The following is a 16,714-nucleotide window of genomic DNA, read 5'->3' as shown; positions in this document are numbered from 1 at the left end:
CTTGCTCTCCAAGGCCTCAATGTTTAAACAAAAAAACTCATGCTTTATCAAATGTTGATAGCATACTTCACCCAGCTCTGTAAAGTGGATGAAGCATGACTGTTCTTGTTCTGACAACAGCTGGAACAGCTGACACCAAGCAGCTCTTGTTTACACTGCATGTGCAGCAGTTTTATGCCTAACAAGGCTTATAAGAAACCAATACATTTTGGACCACCCCCAAAGTGTACTGTGGTAGAGAATTTTTTTTTTTTTTTTAAATAGACGCAGTAGTAGCTAAAATAAGCATACTCGTAGGTGTATTCTTCCATAAACCTGCGAGTGCCCCTTTTGTAATATCCAGCTCAAGAGATGCTCCAAGTATCTAGTAGGGCTCTGCAAATATATATTTTTTCAAACTTACTTTATTGGGTTTTAAGTGGTACAAAGAAATGTAATTACACTGTCGATACTTCTGTAAGCCTATTTAGGTTGAAAGCTTCTGACAGTTCCAGAATTCCAAAAAAATTGGCATACATCATAAAAATATACAGACAACTAAATCATTATGTCTATTGTTCAGTGGTGTAACGAAGAGAAGCAGAGTATCATATCTTTTTGAGTAGAATATCCTAACAAGGAAATAAGTAATAAAAAGAAAACAAAACGAAGCAACCAAACTAACCTGCATGGAGATGTCAGTGACTGCAAAAAAATACCAGATGTAGGATCCATCTCACATGGGGATATTTTCAGGAGAGTATGGAATCAACATCTAAATGAAAGTGAAGCTCAGAGGTCTTATACCGGGAAGTAGTGAAGTGCTCGTGTGTGGGATTGACAAGAGAAAAGCAGAAGTCCTCTACAGAGGAACTGTACCAAGGGGCCACAAATATAAACAAAGCCCGTCCTCTTGTCAGCCAGGATATCAGACATGCATTCCATGAAGAGGGCTTGAGAGAGTTGAGTATGCCATTGAGACATGGATGGGGCCTCAGGTTTCTTCCATGCTGCTGCTAAGGCCATCTTAGCTGCTCCCAAACAAAGCCATATAATAGAGCGGTCTCCCACTGTCTGGTGTTTCAGGGAGGGAGGGATCCCGAAGACCCAAAAGAACACACTCTGGGCTGTCGGAGATCGGATAGCCTAAAATTTCCTAAAGTGTGACAGTATTTCATCCCAGTAAGGTTGTATGGTCGGGGAGTCCCATCCTATATGTCAGAAGTCCCCCAACAGCCCTCACCCCCTCCAGCATGTGTCAGATATATTTGAGAAAATCTTTAAATTTCTTCGTGTAAAGATACACATCGTAGAGTTTGTAGTGTGCCTCTCTTAAACCCATAGAGCGATTAATCTTGGAGAGCGCCAGATAAAGTGGGCGCCACTGCTCATCATCTATAGGGATCCCTAGTGTATGTTCCCAAAAGGTTACATATTGTGGGGTTGGGGGTGCAGCCAGTGGACATCAGTAGGGCACAGAGAAAGAAAATACATCCCGAGTTGCCCTGGCATTTCGTATAAACCATTCTATAGGGGGCAGCTCTCTAGTAGCATTGAGGCGTACGACTGGCTGTAGTACCCATTGTTTCATTTGAGCATAATGAAAGATTTCCAAGGTCTGTAAGTTATTAAAAAGTTACAACAGCAGATTTCAAATGCCAGAATATCCTCCCAATGAAATAAGTCAAAGATTGTTAGCAGTCTCCCTCCCGCCATTATCAAAGGGGCTGGGGAATTTTGCTGGGGGTGGGGAGGGGGGGGGGAGGGGGTTTTGTAAAGGATGTGTGTTTGTGGAGGGGCGAGGGAGAAGTCATCAGCTCATACACCTTAGTTGCTGAATCCTAAACTTTGAGCCTGGTGGCCGTGGGGGTACTTAAATAAGCAGTCCCCGGGTGGTCCTGTCTGGGAATCCATAATACGTCCCAAATTGTACGTCCCACTACTGCTAGATCCATGTGCAGCCAGAGTTTGTCCGAAGATGAGACCATTCAGAAATCACATGAAGTTGTGTCGTTCTTTAGTAAGCAAGTAGGTCTGGTAGCACCAGGAGTCTGGTAGTTCCTCGGGAGAGTCAGCAATTTGTGAGATAGTTGTGCACCCTACGCCCCTGCCATATGAAGCTAGTCATCATGAACAGACCTCAGTGAAAAATTCCCTTGTTATCTCCATTGGGAGACCTTGGAATAAATACAATATGTATGGAAGCACTGTCATTTTGATCACGTTTATGCAACCTATAAAAGGTGAGGTACATCAAAGACCAGCGCTTAAAATCGGACCTCAGGCACCATGGTAGGGGAGGGTAATTTACCCTGTAAAAATCTGCTACTTTGCGAGTAATCTTTATCCCTAAATAAGTTATTTCTTTTTTGACCAATTGGAAGGGGGGCAGATAGGCAATGTCTTCCACCTCCAGCAAAGGGATGGGCAAATGCAGTAGGTAGGATTTTTGGAGGTTAACGGGAAAGCCAGACACTGTCTCAGTTTCTGAGTTCGACTTGGAGTGCTGGTAGTAAGGCACGGGAAGAGGTGATGGCCAACAGAAGATCGTTGGCAAATAAGGACATTTTATGTTCACAAGGGCCAAAATGGCTCCCCTGAATATCAGTTAGTTCTTATTCTGGCAGCTAGGGGCTCTGTGTTGAGAGCAAAAAGTAAGGGGGAATCCCTGCCTTGTCTCCCTTGTCATCGCAAAGAATTCGGAAGCTGTGCAGTTTATTAATGCCCACAACCGAGGACAGGAGCGATTGTCCATTATCATTGTTGTAAACTATTCCCCAAACCTGGAACGACGTAGTATGGTAACAAGAAACAACCAATCCACTTGGTCAAAGGTTTTCTCAGCGTCGAGCACCAACAGGACCGCCGGTATGTGTTTCTTAGTTGCCTTTTCTGTCAAGTGAATTACCTACCTTAAATTGTCGTGGGTTTGGCGGCCTTTGATAAAACCAGACTTGTCGGGGTGAATCAACTCACACATAACTTCCTCCAGTCTGTTGGCCAGGATTTTAGTGTAAAGTTTAGCATCTAAGTTGAGATCAGCGATTGGCCTATAAGAGGTGCACAATTGAGGGTTTTTCCCCAGCTTGGCCATGAAAGTGAATAAGGTTTCTCCCATGGAAGGGGACACCATCTGAGAGTCGACTACATGATTGAAAAGGTCAGTCAAGGTGTGGGGTTAATTCAGAACAAAGTTCTTGTAAAATTGTCTATTGAGTCCATCAGGACTGGGCGGGGGGGGACTTTTTGCAGCTTAAGGGAATCAATTGCATTTTCTAGTTCTCTCATGATGGGGCTATACAAATTATCATTAACTTCCGGTGACATTCGTGGCAAGTCAACTAAGTCAAGGTAAGTTAACTCATCTCTTAAGTTTAGGGGATCAGAAGTATAGAGTCACTTATAGAAGATCTGAAATGTTTGGGCCTTCCCTTTGTCAGAATGATAGATCATACCAGATTCAACACACATGACCAATATATCCCTTTTCCTGCTTTATTCGTAATTGCCTTGCTAGTAAGGAGCCTATTTTATTTCCTTTTTTTTTTTTTTGAATAAGAGGTTTTCTTTAAGTGTAGGAGGTTAGTCACTGCCCTATTCGTGTAAATTACTTGAAACTTCCCCTTTAAAGATACTACTTTTCTCTGCATGGTAAGGGAAGGTGTGGACTTATGGCGCTTTTCTGCCAGGAGTTCCTCCTCCAGTGTCTTTCTTTGATTTTTTTGTTGGTGTAATGTACACATTAAGGAGATGCACTCGCCCCGTACAACTGCCTTGAATGCATCCCAGGTCATAGAGTAAGAGGTATCCCTGGGGTCACTGAGCTGAAAGAATTCTCTAATCGTTTTCCTGAGTTTATCTTTGATTTGTCGATCACTCGTGATCACATCAGAGAAATACCATCTACGAAACCTGGACTGTGGTGCGGGCCATTCAAATGTGATCTCCAGTGGAGTGTGATCAGAAAGGATAATGGGATGAATTGTTGCAGAAGTGGCTGCCTGGCATAGGTATTGGCTGAGAAAAACATGGTTGATCCTAGAGTAAGTTCTATGGGTGTGAGAGAAAAAGGTATAGTCTCTTGTGGTGGGGTTTAGGGTTCTCTGTGTCTCTAATAGACCCAATTGGGGAACCGTGGATTTTACACTTTTTGTGATTACTCCCGTTGTTGACCTATGCAAGTGGGTGGTGTCCACAGCTAAATCCCAGTTTACATTGAAATCCTCTACTAAAATTGTGTCACCTTCGGCAAAGCCTCCTAGTGTGGACAGGACAGATCAGAGAAATTGAAACTAGCCAGAGCTGGAGGCATATATGGTAGCTATCGTACACATCCGTACCCTGAATAATCCTTTATCCATGAAGACCTTTCCTTCCCCGTCGGTCTTACTGCCCATGACTTGAAATTGGACAGAGGAATGAAAAAGTAAGGCCACCCAGTTATGTTTAGTATTAGCAGAAGACCTATAGACAAGTAGTGAAATGTTGTGGCGTAATCTCTGATCCTCACCATGTTTAAGATGCCTGAGGGGCCATAATGTCAAAGTTGTGGTCCCCATTGTACTTCCAAAGTTGGTTACACTTATTAGGGGAGTTTAGCCCCTTCACATTCAATGTCAAGGTGTTGGGTGCCAAATGGTGAAGTTATAACAGACTTCCACAGGTCAATCCCCTGAAAGTGCTCATGGGGAGAGTCTGATTATGTAATGACCCAACCCTCCCCTTCCCCCATTCCCCTTTCTTCTCTCCCTGCCCTACCATGGGGGAGTGGAAATTACAGCTCCATCCATGCAGAAATTAACCCTAAGAATAAACAATAGAACAAAACTATACAAACTGAAGAATGTAGCTTCCTCATTAACTTTCCTTATCATCTACCTTCCCCCGGATCGGGTGGTGGACACATATCGCCATGATACCCCACAGATTGCCTCTGTAATTTTCAGGTCTGATGCTAATGGCCATTTGTCTTATCTGGAAAAGCTATAATATCTTAGCTTGGTGCCTCAAGAACAAGTAAAGGAAGTCTAAGGGTCTCACTTCACACGCTGATGGACCCCGAGTGCCCAATTTCTAAATCCAGGTGTAGATCAGGGGGTTAAGTCCCAGGTCATTAACATCAGCCATGGTGACCTAAAGTTCATCTCATCAAGAGCACAGCGAACAAGAGGGGCCTCAGCTCTTCTTCATTTCTTGTGAGTTTTCCCTCCCTTTTTCTGTTGGTGCATGTAGTAGTGGTGCGGTCATCTCTGGCAGCGCTCCTCTGTGTCTCGCAGCATCTGATGATTCTCCTTCAGCAATTCCCAACAACATAAAAGGACATTGTTTGATTTTGAGCTCAAAGGCGATACCGAAAGGGTAAGTCAATCGGTATTTGATGTGTTTTGACCTCGGGGCTTCAGTGATCGGACAAAACTGTAGTCTGCGAGCCAGGGTCGCTGGGGCAACATCCTAACATACTGGTACAAGGAGCAGGTTGCTCCCTGGAAGTCTACAGTGTCTTGCTTCCTGGACATCTGGAGGACCAGTTCTTTAACCTTAAATGAGCCGACCTTGGCTAAAATGTCTCTGGGTCATTTCCCCTCTCCTTGGGATCGAAGGCCCACTCTGTGCACATGCTCCAATTGCACCTCTGGGTGTTTGTCTCCTAGAATGTGTGAGAAAAAGACCCACCATGAAGGCCTCACGGTCCAGACCCGCACTTCCCTCTTCCAGGCCTTGCACACATTTAAAGGAGTGCGGATTATAGTTGGGAGAGGAGATTCAGCCCTTCATCCATTGGGTACAACTGGTGTTCAATTTCTTGCAGTTTCTTCTCTATGTCCAAAGTGTCTATATCGGTCTGAAGGAAGACCAAGCGAGAGTTGACCTGAGTCTTGAAGGTCTCAAAGGATGCCTAAATGTCTGCTTTGAGCTCCTAACTCAACTCTTTATTATTATTTTTTTTTAAATAACGTTAGGAGGAAAGACGGTCGTCCTCTTTCAGTGCCATGGGTTCTCCCGGGATTGGGTAGCACTCTCTTGTCCAGTCTCCACAGGGGTGAAATAATTTGAAAGTCTATTAGTTAGGAACCTCTTGTGCAATAGAGTCTAGCGAGTTGAAGTAATAGAATGATATAGAATTGGTTACAGCAGACTGCCAAATCAGGTTATATCAGAACAGAGTGTCGCCCAGGATCGTATAGCTCTAAACTATGCCTTTTAAGTCAACACAAGACCTATTGGCCAGAAAAAGGCACAAAAAGGAGCTGTGGTGGGTCTCAGTGTCCCGCAGTGCTTATCACTACTCTTTGTGCAATCTCCCCTCAACCCCCCAGGGAGTCTAGGCCCGGACCATCAGAGCTGCCATCCACGTAATCTGAACTCCACTCCAACACGACCTTAAACGGTCACACCAAATTCGCCTCAGGCAATTATCGTTGTGCAGTTAATTGTAGCCAGTGAAGGGGCAATCACAGGGTTGCCCTCCCGCAGAGCCGATTGCATTAGTCCAGCCTGAGCCCTGCAAAAACAAGGGCGCATCGTAGTGTCAGGCAACCGGGATTCAATCTTCTCCGTTACTGGTGCTGTCTTCGGTGCTCAGTCACTCACATAGCGTCCTACCCATCTGAATATAGCCAAACAAATACCTCTTGCAGTCTACGCCAGGAGCTCCTTCTCTGCCTCCTCAGGACCAGTGATGCAGCATTCCAATTTTACCGTGCCTTCGCGGGCCAGGTATGAGATCAAGAGTGGATTACTCTTGGTGTGCCTTGCAGTCTTGGCTTCTCCACAGCAGCACGTTCTGGCATGGTGCTGGTTTAGCGTGGGCTGGCCTCAGGGACACACCAGGGTCTCACCACCTGTCAATTAAGTCCGTGCCGACACGCCTGCCATGTTGCTCCAGGCCGCCACGGCTGCTGCACTCTTACTTGGCAGATCTCTCTTCCCTGGGCACCAGGAACCGCAACAAGGGTGCCCGCTGTGGTCTGCTTACGTTGGGCTCACCCAGATGTGCTAATTAGATGGTGGATGGCATTAGAAATAGGGTTCTCCGTAGGGTATTAAGCGGAGCCTCTGTGGATCACTTTCACCCAGCCACGATGGCTGGCCATGCCCCGCTGTAAATATATTTGTTACACACTAACCAAGATCCTAATTTTTACCTATCACAAAGATTTCAGTCTTAAGTTGACCTTTGCCCATGCAGAGTATCTCAGGGAATTACAAGACAATTTTCGCACAGATGATACCCAGCCAAAATGGAAAATAATTATGCTGACTTAACCTGCAACTTTACCTTTTGCAGCGTGTTTGTGTTCACAATGGCAAATGCTTATGAAATTTTTCTCTGTACGTTTACCTTTTGTGACATGATTACAAAAATCACTGTTTGGACTCAGACATGAGAAAACATCAAAGCCTCATTAACGTTGAAAGATTCCACATAGAATTTCATGGAAAAAAAATCTTAGCAACTTCTTACATCCTTAGTTCAGAAGTCATAGAAGAGGTTCATTGGGGAAGAGGGGAAGGCTCTTTGTTTACCTGGCGGCATCCTGGACATGCTGTAGCTTCTCCGAAAAACTCAGCAGAGCAGCATCTTTCTTCTGGGCCTCCTGCAACACTCAAAGATAAGCTTAACGTTACGCATCTTTTCGATCTCATTCACATGTGGTTAATAGAAAAGAAACCCTTTTGGGACAGTGCTGTTTACTCAAGTAACTGAAACCACTGTAGAACCAAAAGCCTACAAACAAAACAAGGTACAGCTTCAAAAGAATGTTTGCGAGGGAGCGGGGGGGGGGGAATCAAACACGGTAGGGTGAAGTACAAAATGTTTTAATCTGTGACATCCAGAGCAGCTGGTTGGGCTTCAACAAACCTAAAAATCTAAAACCCTTCTAATTTATTTTAGGCTTTGTTTTGCTTAAGTATTTTATTTTCATTTTAGGTCTTTGTTAACGAGCAAACTACTTTATGATGTGAAGTGCATCCAAGCAGGGGCTAAACTCTGCTAGCCAGCTAGCAACTGGTTGGAATAGGAGACACATGTACAAGTTCCAAATAATCTTCCATCACAATTTTGATGCACAAGAATGTAAATGATGTCCCAAGAATCACACAACCCATTACTAGCGCTTAATTTCTGGCTAGCCTTACATGAGGTGGTTCTCAAACATGTTCCTCAGTGAGCTTTAATTCAATGTGCGTTATGTGCACTGGAGAACGCGTTTATCTCAGAAAGCAGTCAGGCAGAGTTTTCCTTAAACCTTGTTACAAACTGACCCTAGGGTTTTACATAGTTGAAGCAACTTACTTTCAGCGGCCAGCTGTGCCAGAGAACGGTTTCAAAGACATCCACAAGCCTAACTATTATACAGCCCAGAGCGCCAGGCACTAGTACCTGGTGTGCCAAAAACGTAACTGACCAAACAACAGGCATCCAGCTGTCAGTGCACACATCCAAACTGTGGCAGGTTATGTACCGTTGAAGAGCTAAGGCAAGGGTACATGCCGGGAGAGAAAAAAATACTGCTGCAATTGTGTGGTCATGATCGACAACTTAAGTCTTTTTTTTTTCACGATTTAATAATTCAATCATATAAATGTCTGGATTGAGCAATATTTTAGCATGAAAATTATGTTGATTCAGAGAAACTATACGTTCTGTGGAAACGGCCTGCGGAATGACGTTCTAATACTGAATCCATAGTCTGGCTTTTATGTGGGAAGTGGTGAAGAATAATTAATGCAAGCATCATCTTCCATCATACATATTTAAGGAGGCGCACAAAGCACTTCCTGCTGCACACATGAAAGATCAATGCTCTAAAGAGGATGCGATCACTACAGATTATCTGGCCTCTGCTTTGAGTAGACTTTTAATGTTGTGCTAAGGATTTACTAGATAGAGCTTTGGAGTCATTTGCACACACATGATATACTGTGGTGCTACAAGAAAAGGAACCGCTGAAATCCCACCCAACGCAAACTTATTGGCACTGCTGCCTCTCACCATTTTGGTTTGAGTGCTTGCCGTTTTCAAACCGCTCAACCAGGTCCCTGATCTGTAGACTTCCAGACAGACGGGATCCTGAAGAGAAGAACAGGACCTTCTGAAGCCAGACAGACAATCTGGCCTCTACTGGGATACAACTTCCTCTGAAGCGAGAATCAGGCACCCAGAGTCGAATGGGAGGTATTTCTCAAATGTTTCATTATAGAAAATTACAAAGATGAGGGAATTGCCAATGCATCAGGGGTGATAGCAGAGAAAGAAAAGCCTAAGTCATGAAAGTGCCCTCTTCCTTCCTGTTATGAAGGTAGGCCATGCTCAACAGAATACAGATCCACACTGCTAAAACATGTGCTTACACATGCAGATTTAACCTTTAAGACATACAAATTCAGACTGACAATCACAGCCCAAGACCAAGCCTAGGTGTCAAGTGTGCTCATTTTCACAAACTTGGATTGCAGACCAGCTACGGAAAGATCGACCATATTTCTGCCTCTAAAGTAAACATATTATTTAATAAATAAGCGTGGCATTCCTAAGGGCATTGCGTACAGCAACATAATGTAGTGGATTTAGATTAGAGCATGGTCCGCTGATCCGAGAAAGCAGGTACAAAGACGAACGAGCACTGTCAGTCAGTAAGTTTTAGGCATGGCATCAAACGGCACGGGGAAGATGTCCTTCAGTTACCAACATGGTTTATATAATGTTAAGGTGTATGTGTTTCTACACTCTCAAGGCACACTCCAGCCTGTTTTGCCATCCACAGCAGGCAAGATTTGATGCACATGTATCTGTGCAGTTTGCCTCTCGGCGTGGATCCACAATTTTTGGACAGTACCAATTTAAGATATAGATTAAAAAAAAATGAATGATTCAAACAATAGAATCTGAATAATTGGATTTATAGCTAAAGCAGGAAGTGTTCAAATAATGGCACGCTTGGAGAAACAAGAATGCAGGGTCTCATGCAGCAACTATGACTGCAATTGACCTGCTTGAAGTGTGCTAGTCTCTCTGGTAAGTGCTCACCCACCTGTAGAATTAAAAATGCCCTTTTTTCTTGAGCCACAGGGCACTGAAACTAAACTTGAAACACGTTTTTTGGATCCAAGCCACAGAAGGATGCTTCTTATCCCGCTCCCCCATGCTTACAAGCTCTCCATGGTCTGCACCATAAAGAAGCAACATATTCCCAGCATCTTCCCTGCGGCTGATCAAAACTTATTTCATTTCTGAAAGAGCATGCATAGTCACAAAAAAACTCCTCCCAACAATTACTTACCAAAGCAACAAAATGTAGCAGATTCATTCCAGGCTTGTTAGCTTTTGTGTCTGCCAGTTTCAGCAAGGATGACAACTTGAAGCCAACAGCGTTGCCAGCATAGCCTCCCTGAGGGAAGAGAGACAAGGCGCCTTGAAAGGGCAGCTCAGTGAAGGAAACAAAGCACTCCACGAAGCACTGAAAGAAGATACTTACTGCGTTCATGATATTGCCAGCCTGAAGAACCAGGTACAGTATGGAATGAAGCTGCTCACACGTCATTAGTTCTACGGTGAAGAGAAAAAGAGGTAAGAAAGAACATTAATCCAAGATTTCTAGATTTGACTACACTACACTGCATGGTTTAACACAAAAAAAGAATGGCAGAGTTGTGAAAAAGAAACAACGGAAAATCAGATCAGAAATAAAAAACAAAAAGAGACGAAACCCTGTGTTTAGCGCCTGGTTTGAGCAACCTATATCCAGGGCAACCACCTAAGCCCACCAAACACCCAGCGCAACAATTGCAGAAGGAAAATGAATGGCCCACAATGAATAAGGGGCCGCACGAAGGTGACATTTTCCAAGATCCACCGCCCTGTTCATGGCAGATTTAGTGCACTGCAGGATTTATGTATGTATACTCGAATTACAGAACTGTTCTGAATAAAGTGGGTGATAAATGAGCATTTAACCAGGAAGCTGGGTCCAGCTTTCAGATCTTCCACCTTTTCTCCCGTCACCCACATAATGTCGCTTCGATACCTCCGCCTCTACCACATCAGCCCACAGCCTTGGGCGGGAGATTAATAAACAAGAATAAAAACCCAAAGCAATGAAGAGTGGGGATGGAGAAAGATCACCAGGAACATCAGGGAAAGACTGCTTCTGTAAATGCAGTCCTTGGCCAGCTAGGCTAGCCAACGTGGCTAAAGGTTTGCCGGCATTTACTTACCTCTCATGGCAACCCGGATCACGGACATCTGCTGGGTCAGGGAAGCGAGCGAAGGCACAAATTCCTTCTTTAGCACCATCGCTTCAATACGAAGGGAATAGCTGCAAAACACACAAACAAATGAAACCGATCACTGGGAGAGTGCCCCATGTGAACAGATTTATTGGCAAACTTAGAACAAAAAGAGGATCTTTCTTACTTTGGCACATGTACAAGTAAGCACATGAAGGAGTCGGCCAGTGACAATTTAGAAAGGTCCCCGCTGAAGGCCTTCAATATCTTTGCCTAAAGGAAGATGAATAAGAAAAAAAATGTTAAGTCTTATTAATACAAGGGAGAAAACCGATCACAACAAGGTATGATGAAGTAATTGCATACGTTTGCATAGGAATGGAGAGCAAACTGCCACAAGCCAGCCGGACAGCAGACAAAACAGAACTAGGAGTTACCAACTTGCAACCCGTTAGTACACCGTTTGTTTGAGCTCAAAACGTCAGTTCTGTGACACTGGCAAAGATCTTGGTAAGTAAAAGCCTAAATTGGCAGACTCGAAGATGGGCAAAGATTAGCTTGGACACAAGTACGCTATCTTTTTCTAAGTTTCTACAGGTGAGCATTAATTAGCCCATCTTTGAACAGTATAATAAACTGAATATGCGGTCAGCACAGTTAACCTTCAAGGAGAGTTCTACCACAGTGATTATGTCCAGTGCACGTTACAAATGTTCATATTCAGTAAATCACATTGTGTAATATGTGCGGGTAATCCATTAATCAGGAGGGCAATACAAATGCACTGCCCGCCTCCTGGACTCCCATCAGAGGCCAAAGCAGCTGATAGAATCCTTAAACAGTATACCTACTTTCAGACGTCATTCACATATCCCACACTGGAAGAAATAATGACAATATTTGTCAATGAAAGTTAATAAAATAGTTAATTTCTTCCAAATTGGTTCTTCAGTCCATACCGCAGGAGGGATGACATCTAATAATGCCCCATTATTTAATGGCAACACAAACTCTGTGGTTCAACAGACTTAATCAAAGCTAATGTGAAAAATGCAACCAGCAGATGAAACCTCCAACCCAATGGGTATCAATGAATCATACTAATTACTACCACCAGAACATGACTAGGTCAAAGACTGTGGGGTGGTGCACACTTCAAACTCCCATTCCAGTAAGTACAACCAAACTCATGCAGTCATCAATGCAGTCAAAATAGTATTGGCTTATGGCTCAAAGTTGTATGCAAGATGTGCAACTTCAACTCAAGTTTGAATATGTACTTGCGATCAACAGTTTCCTTGACTATTACCCACCAGAGGCCACATGTCAGGCATAAATGAGAGAAAACAAAAAAAATGCGCAATCCCATTCACACTCCCACCCTTATGAAAGCTAGCCTTCCATGCTCCAACTACAAGACACGTTCAGCGCTGGGCTCTGGGATGGTGTTGTGTGGCTCCAAAAAACTGCTGTATTCAAAAGGAAGATTGCAGTCAGGACATTATCTTCATGTCTGGTCAGGCCCCTGTCTTGTGCTTTCTCCATCTGTTCCCTTATCAGGGAGACCAATGATTAAAAAAAAGAAAATTAAAAATAAAAATAAGAAGACTTCAATATTCAAGGTGTACATACAATCTGGTAAAACTTCTAGAATTTCCATAGCGGCTCCCCACGTGGATGCCTTTCTTTTAAAAATCTAAGTAATTGTGAGGTATAATTTCCCGTTTGCTTTATAGAAAGCAGATTTCACATACTCAATGTCTTTACTACAGCAATTACTTAGGGAATTTACTTTTTTTCCTGGTTTGTTTCCAAACCAGATATTTCTAATCTCAACATTGCTTGTCTTAATGGTGCCTTCACTACTTTTAGTTATCTTGAATTACATTTTTGGTGAGTAAGTCCTTTTTTCTACATCAAAATTACCTTAAAATGAGTGAGCTAACCGTCCAGTAGCAGGCAACTGCAGCAGGAATGCATGCAGTCCCTTTGAAAGAGAAACAGGCTGGGGCAGCCCCTCCGCTATGGCGGAGTGTCGCCCCGCTGCTGAAAGGCAGCAGAAAAATAAAATCCATCTATTGTATTATCATTTTATTTTTTGCTTCCCCCTCGTAGGGCAGGGTGGAGCGGGGCGATCGTCAGCAGGGGGGGGGTAGTAGTGTGCACTCGAAAGTGCGCATGTCGGTTTGGTCAGCAGTCCAGCAACGAGACATTGCAAAGTGAATGTGTGCAACGCAGCAGCCAAACGTGATTGCCCTTTTTCCAGGTTAAGAAATCGCAGCAATATAGTCTTTGTTGCTGGGATGCTTGCTTTTTGTCTTACTTTAATTTTTGTAATATGGTCGATGAAGATTATAATTAGTCTTGTGATTGAGGTGGAAGACCGCCATGTTAATTATTTCACGGATATGTCGCGTATCACATGACTACTCTTTTCATTGTATTTTCTTGCTATGGCGAAACCAAGGGAAAGAAAATGTTGGGGGAAAAAAAGCAATGGCATCAATAGGACGATCCCTAACATGCCCATACGCAGAAGCGACTGTAACCAACTTGCCACAATTTTGGACATGACTAAGCCAGTATCAAGGGCAGAGTATGATCCACCCCCTCGTGTGCCGACTACACTACACCCTAGCACACTGCTGATAATAATAACCAATTAATGCAGCATCCGCTCGCACCCCAGCACAAAAAACACCCTGCACACAAACAAGAACGTGCCTTTTTTCTAATAACACATGACATGCAATGCCTATGTGTCAGCTTACGCAATAACGTGAACAACCTGTTTGGTGTTATTATTCACTCAACTTGTTAGTTTTGAAGCTGAACAAACCTAGTCCAATAATGGGACTACGAGGACTATAAAGTTTCAAACAAAACACAAAATTCAACAAAAACGTGCAAACCTGCTCCTAAACTCACGATGCAGGGTACTGACGATCTCTGCACAGCCCAGCATCAACAAGCTGACTAATGTTAGGGGGTAAACAGCCAGGTCGCAGCCAGCTATCCTGGGACCTTGCAATGAAAGAACGAAGGCACAAGGTAGAATACTTATTAAAAGTAGTGCTTAATTGGAAGTCAGTGCAAAGACATGAGCACTAAGTCGAACTACTGCATTCAGTGCCCTTTGCAGCCTATCCAGAAGCCCCTCTGATATTCTTAAGTAGAGGATATTGCAGTGGTGGAGTGTGGGAATGAACTGCAGGTCCTACTAAGGCAAGGTTCTTTGAGAAGGGAGTCATTATTGGCTTAAGTCAAGTGATATTATAAATGCAACTTATAAAAAACAGACCTTACGTGGCGTTTAAGAGTAGCCTAGAGTTAAAAAAAAAAAAAAAAAAAAAAAAAAACACAAAATGAAGCCCTGTTGGTTTGGGTTTTTTACGCTTTTTCTGAAAGCTTGAGCATAAGTCTGGTGGTGACCAGGACCTCCAACGGTGCAGGGCTACTCCTATGCGAGGTGTATGGGTACTCTCCAGAATAGAAAAATCCACAATACAGATCCAGAAAACACCCACATCATGACTCAAAGCACACGTGGGATGCAACCTGTGCCACCATTCTGAATATGATTTATACTGCACGCCTATACACTGGGTGTGACCATAGAGCTCAGACACAAGAGGATAAATACTGGGTGCACTGACAGTATTTTGTGTTCCTCTTTTAGAGATGCCAAAATACAATTCCTGGTTTTAATGGAAAACCAATAAGGAACCCAGCAAATGTTTTAGCTGATAATCTATTTTAGAAGGATTTTAGGACGTATCCTCAAACCTCTTTCCTTAGCACCCTTGTTTAATATTTTACACTGTTACTATTGACCCCTTAACTACTATTCTCCGGTGAAACGTTCACCTCCATTAACAGACAAACACCACATGAATTGCACACACTGTATGATATGCCCGAAAGAAGCCAGTTTATCAGGCAACCCTGCAGAAGAAATTAGGGCTTTTTTTGCAGCACAGTGTTACTCCATAGGCCAGTGGTTCCCAACCTATGGTCCGGGGACCCCTGGGGAACCGCAAAGCCTCTTCAGGGGGTCCACGACCACTTATAAAATTAAATATTAACAGATTAGATCCCCAGCTTTCAGTAATGACTCTTTGGGGGGTCCTCGGATTCCAATAATGCTTCAGTGGGGGGTCCCCGGATTCCAGTAATGATAAAGTGGAGGTCCACAGAAGTCTAATGGCTGGGAACCATTGCCATAAGCAATTTGGAAAAAACAAAAGAAGAATCTCACCCTTTTCGCAATTCATGCAGTTCCCTTGCTGGTTTCCTATCTTAACCAAATAAAAATCTAATCCAAATAAATCTCACCTCATTAAAAACATATTACTTTGCATCTCAAAATTTCTATTACAATTGAGTAACAAAGGCTTGCTCTTTGAGAACACAGGGGTTACCCGAGTGTCTTCCTTTTACAAAGCCAGGTTTCACTCCATTGACAGATAGATACCTGGCTGGAGCATCAGTGCCATGGGCAAGTCGAATTAAAAATAATTTGCTCAAAACCATCTGTAAGAATCAAGTGACAGTTCCAGATTTGCGCTAGTGTCGATGTTAACCAAAGACTAGAGCAAATCTTAAATGTTCACTTACTTTTCTCGAGGGGAAACCACTGGGAATCAGGTCTATTGTGTCAAAAGATTACAATAAATACTTTTAATTTTGGGAGCCAAAAATACAGCTACTAAATTAAGATTTAAAATATCACTTGTTTAGTCTAACCATTAGCCACCAGTAGCTTATCTGTTTTTTCAAAGACAATCGTCGCAGTAGCTACGAAAGAGCGCTCAGTCTTGTAGTATCAACATACTCAATGTGTCCACTAGTCACAGAAGACTTTGAAAAGCAAATGGCAGAAACAGACATGAACGTAAACAACAATGGGCAAAGAAACCAGATGGCACCCTCGAATAACTATTTATTACAGTTAGCTAATGCACAAACCAGTGATCTGACTAACTCTCCGAACAGATGCGCTGTTGGATAAAAAGTTTCTCGGGCACAAAAAAAAAAAATAGGCTATTGATGCAAACGCCAGAAGGGAACTACCAACAACAGTTCCCGGGTCTCCAACTCTGTAACGGCAAGACCTAGTTCCAATCAAGTTAAGCAGTTTAAATCCTCATTGTTTTTCCAAGATAAAAACGCAACGCAGTTTTCTGTAATGGTGTAGAATAGTCTTCAATTGAAAAAAAGACCAGTGTAAAATGCACAACTTGTTCAATGAAAGTTCTTGGCAGCGAGCAGTTCAACACACAGTGACCGGGGAGCAACAGCCAATCCCATTATAACACTCAACTTCCAGGTACAGCCTGCTTGTGTCATGAATAGGAGCCCTTAATATACTTCTACAATACGGGGCTCAGCAAGAAGCCTGCGTCTGGCCAGTCTATGGGATGCTAGGATGATATGGGGTTAGGAACAGATTTGTACTGCCAACACGAAACTGACCATACTGATGCAGGACAGATGAGGAATT

The 16,714-nt window shown here is 43.3% G+C and overlaps 1 protein-coding gene across 1 annotated transcript in view; it reads right to left on the bottom strand.

The window, feature by feature from the left end:
* FHDC1 (FH2 domain containing 1) overlaps positions 1-16,714 on the bottom strand; it is a 104,081-nt gene that overhangs the window by 21,146 nt on the left and 66,221 nt on the right. The window contains exons 5-9 of the mRNA XM_069242763.1: positions 11,399-11,484; positions 11,200-11,300; positions 10,461-10,531; positions 10,266-10,373; positions 7,507-7,577 (exon numbers count right to left, since the gene is read on the bottom strand). Of these exons, the coding sequence (XP_069098864.1) occupies positions 7,507-7,577; positions 10,266-10,373; positions 10,461-10,531; positions 11,200-11,300; positions 11,399-11,484 (437 nt within the window). The remainder of the gene's footprint in view (positions 1-7,506; positions 7,578-10,265; positions 10,374-10,460; positions 10,532-11,199; positions 11,301-11,398; positions 11,485-16,714) is intronic.

The sequence above is a fragment of the Pleurodeles waltl genome, chromosome 1_2 (assembly GCF_031143425.1).
Source record: "Pleurodeles waltl isolate 20211129_DDA chromosome 1_2, aPleWal1.hap1.20221129, whole genome shotgun sequence".
In the NCBI taxonomy this organism is placed as follows: Eukaryota; Metazoa; Chordata; class Amphibia; order Caudata; family Salamandridae; genus Pleurodeles; species Pleurodeles waltl.
This window is presented reverse-complemented; position numbering and strand designations above follow the sequence as displayed.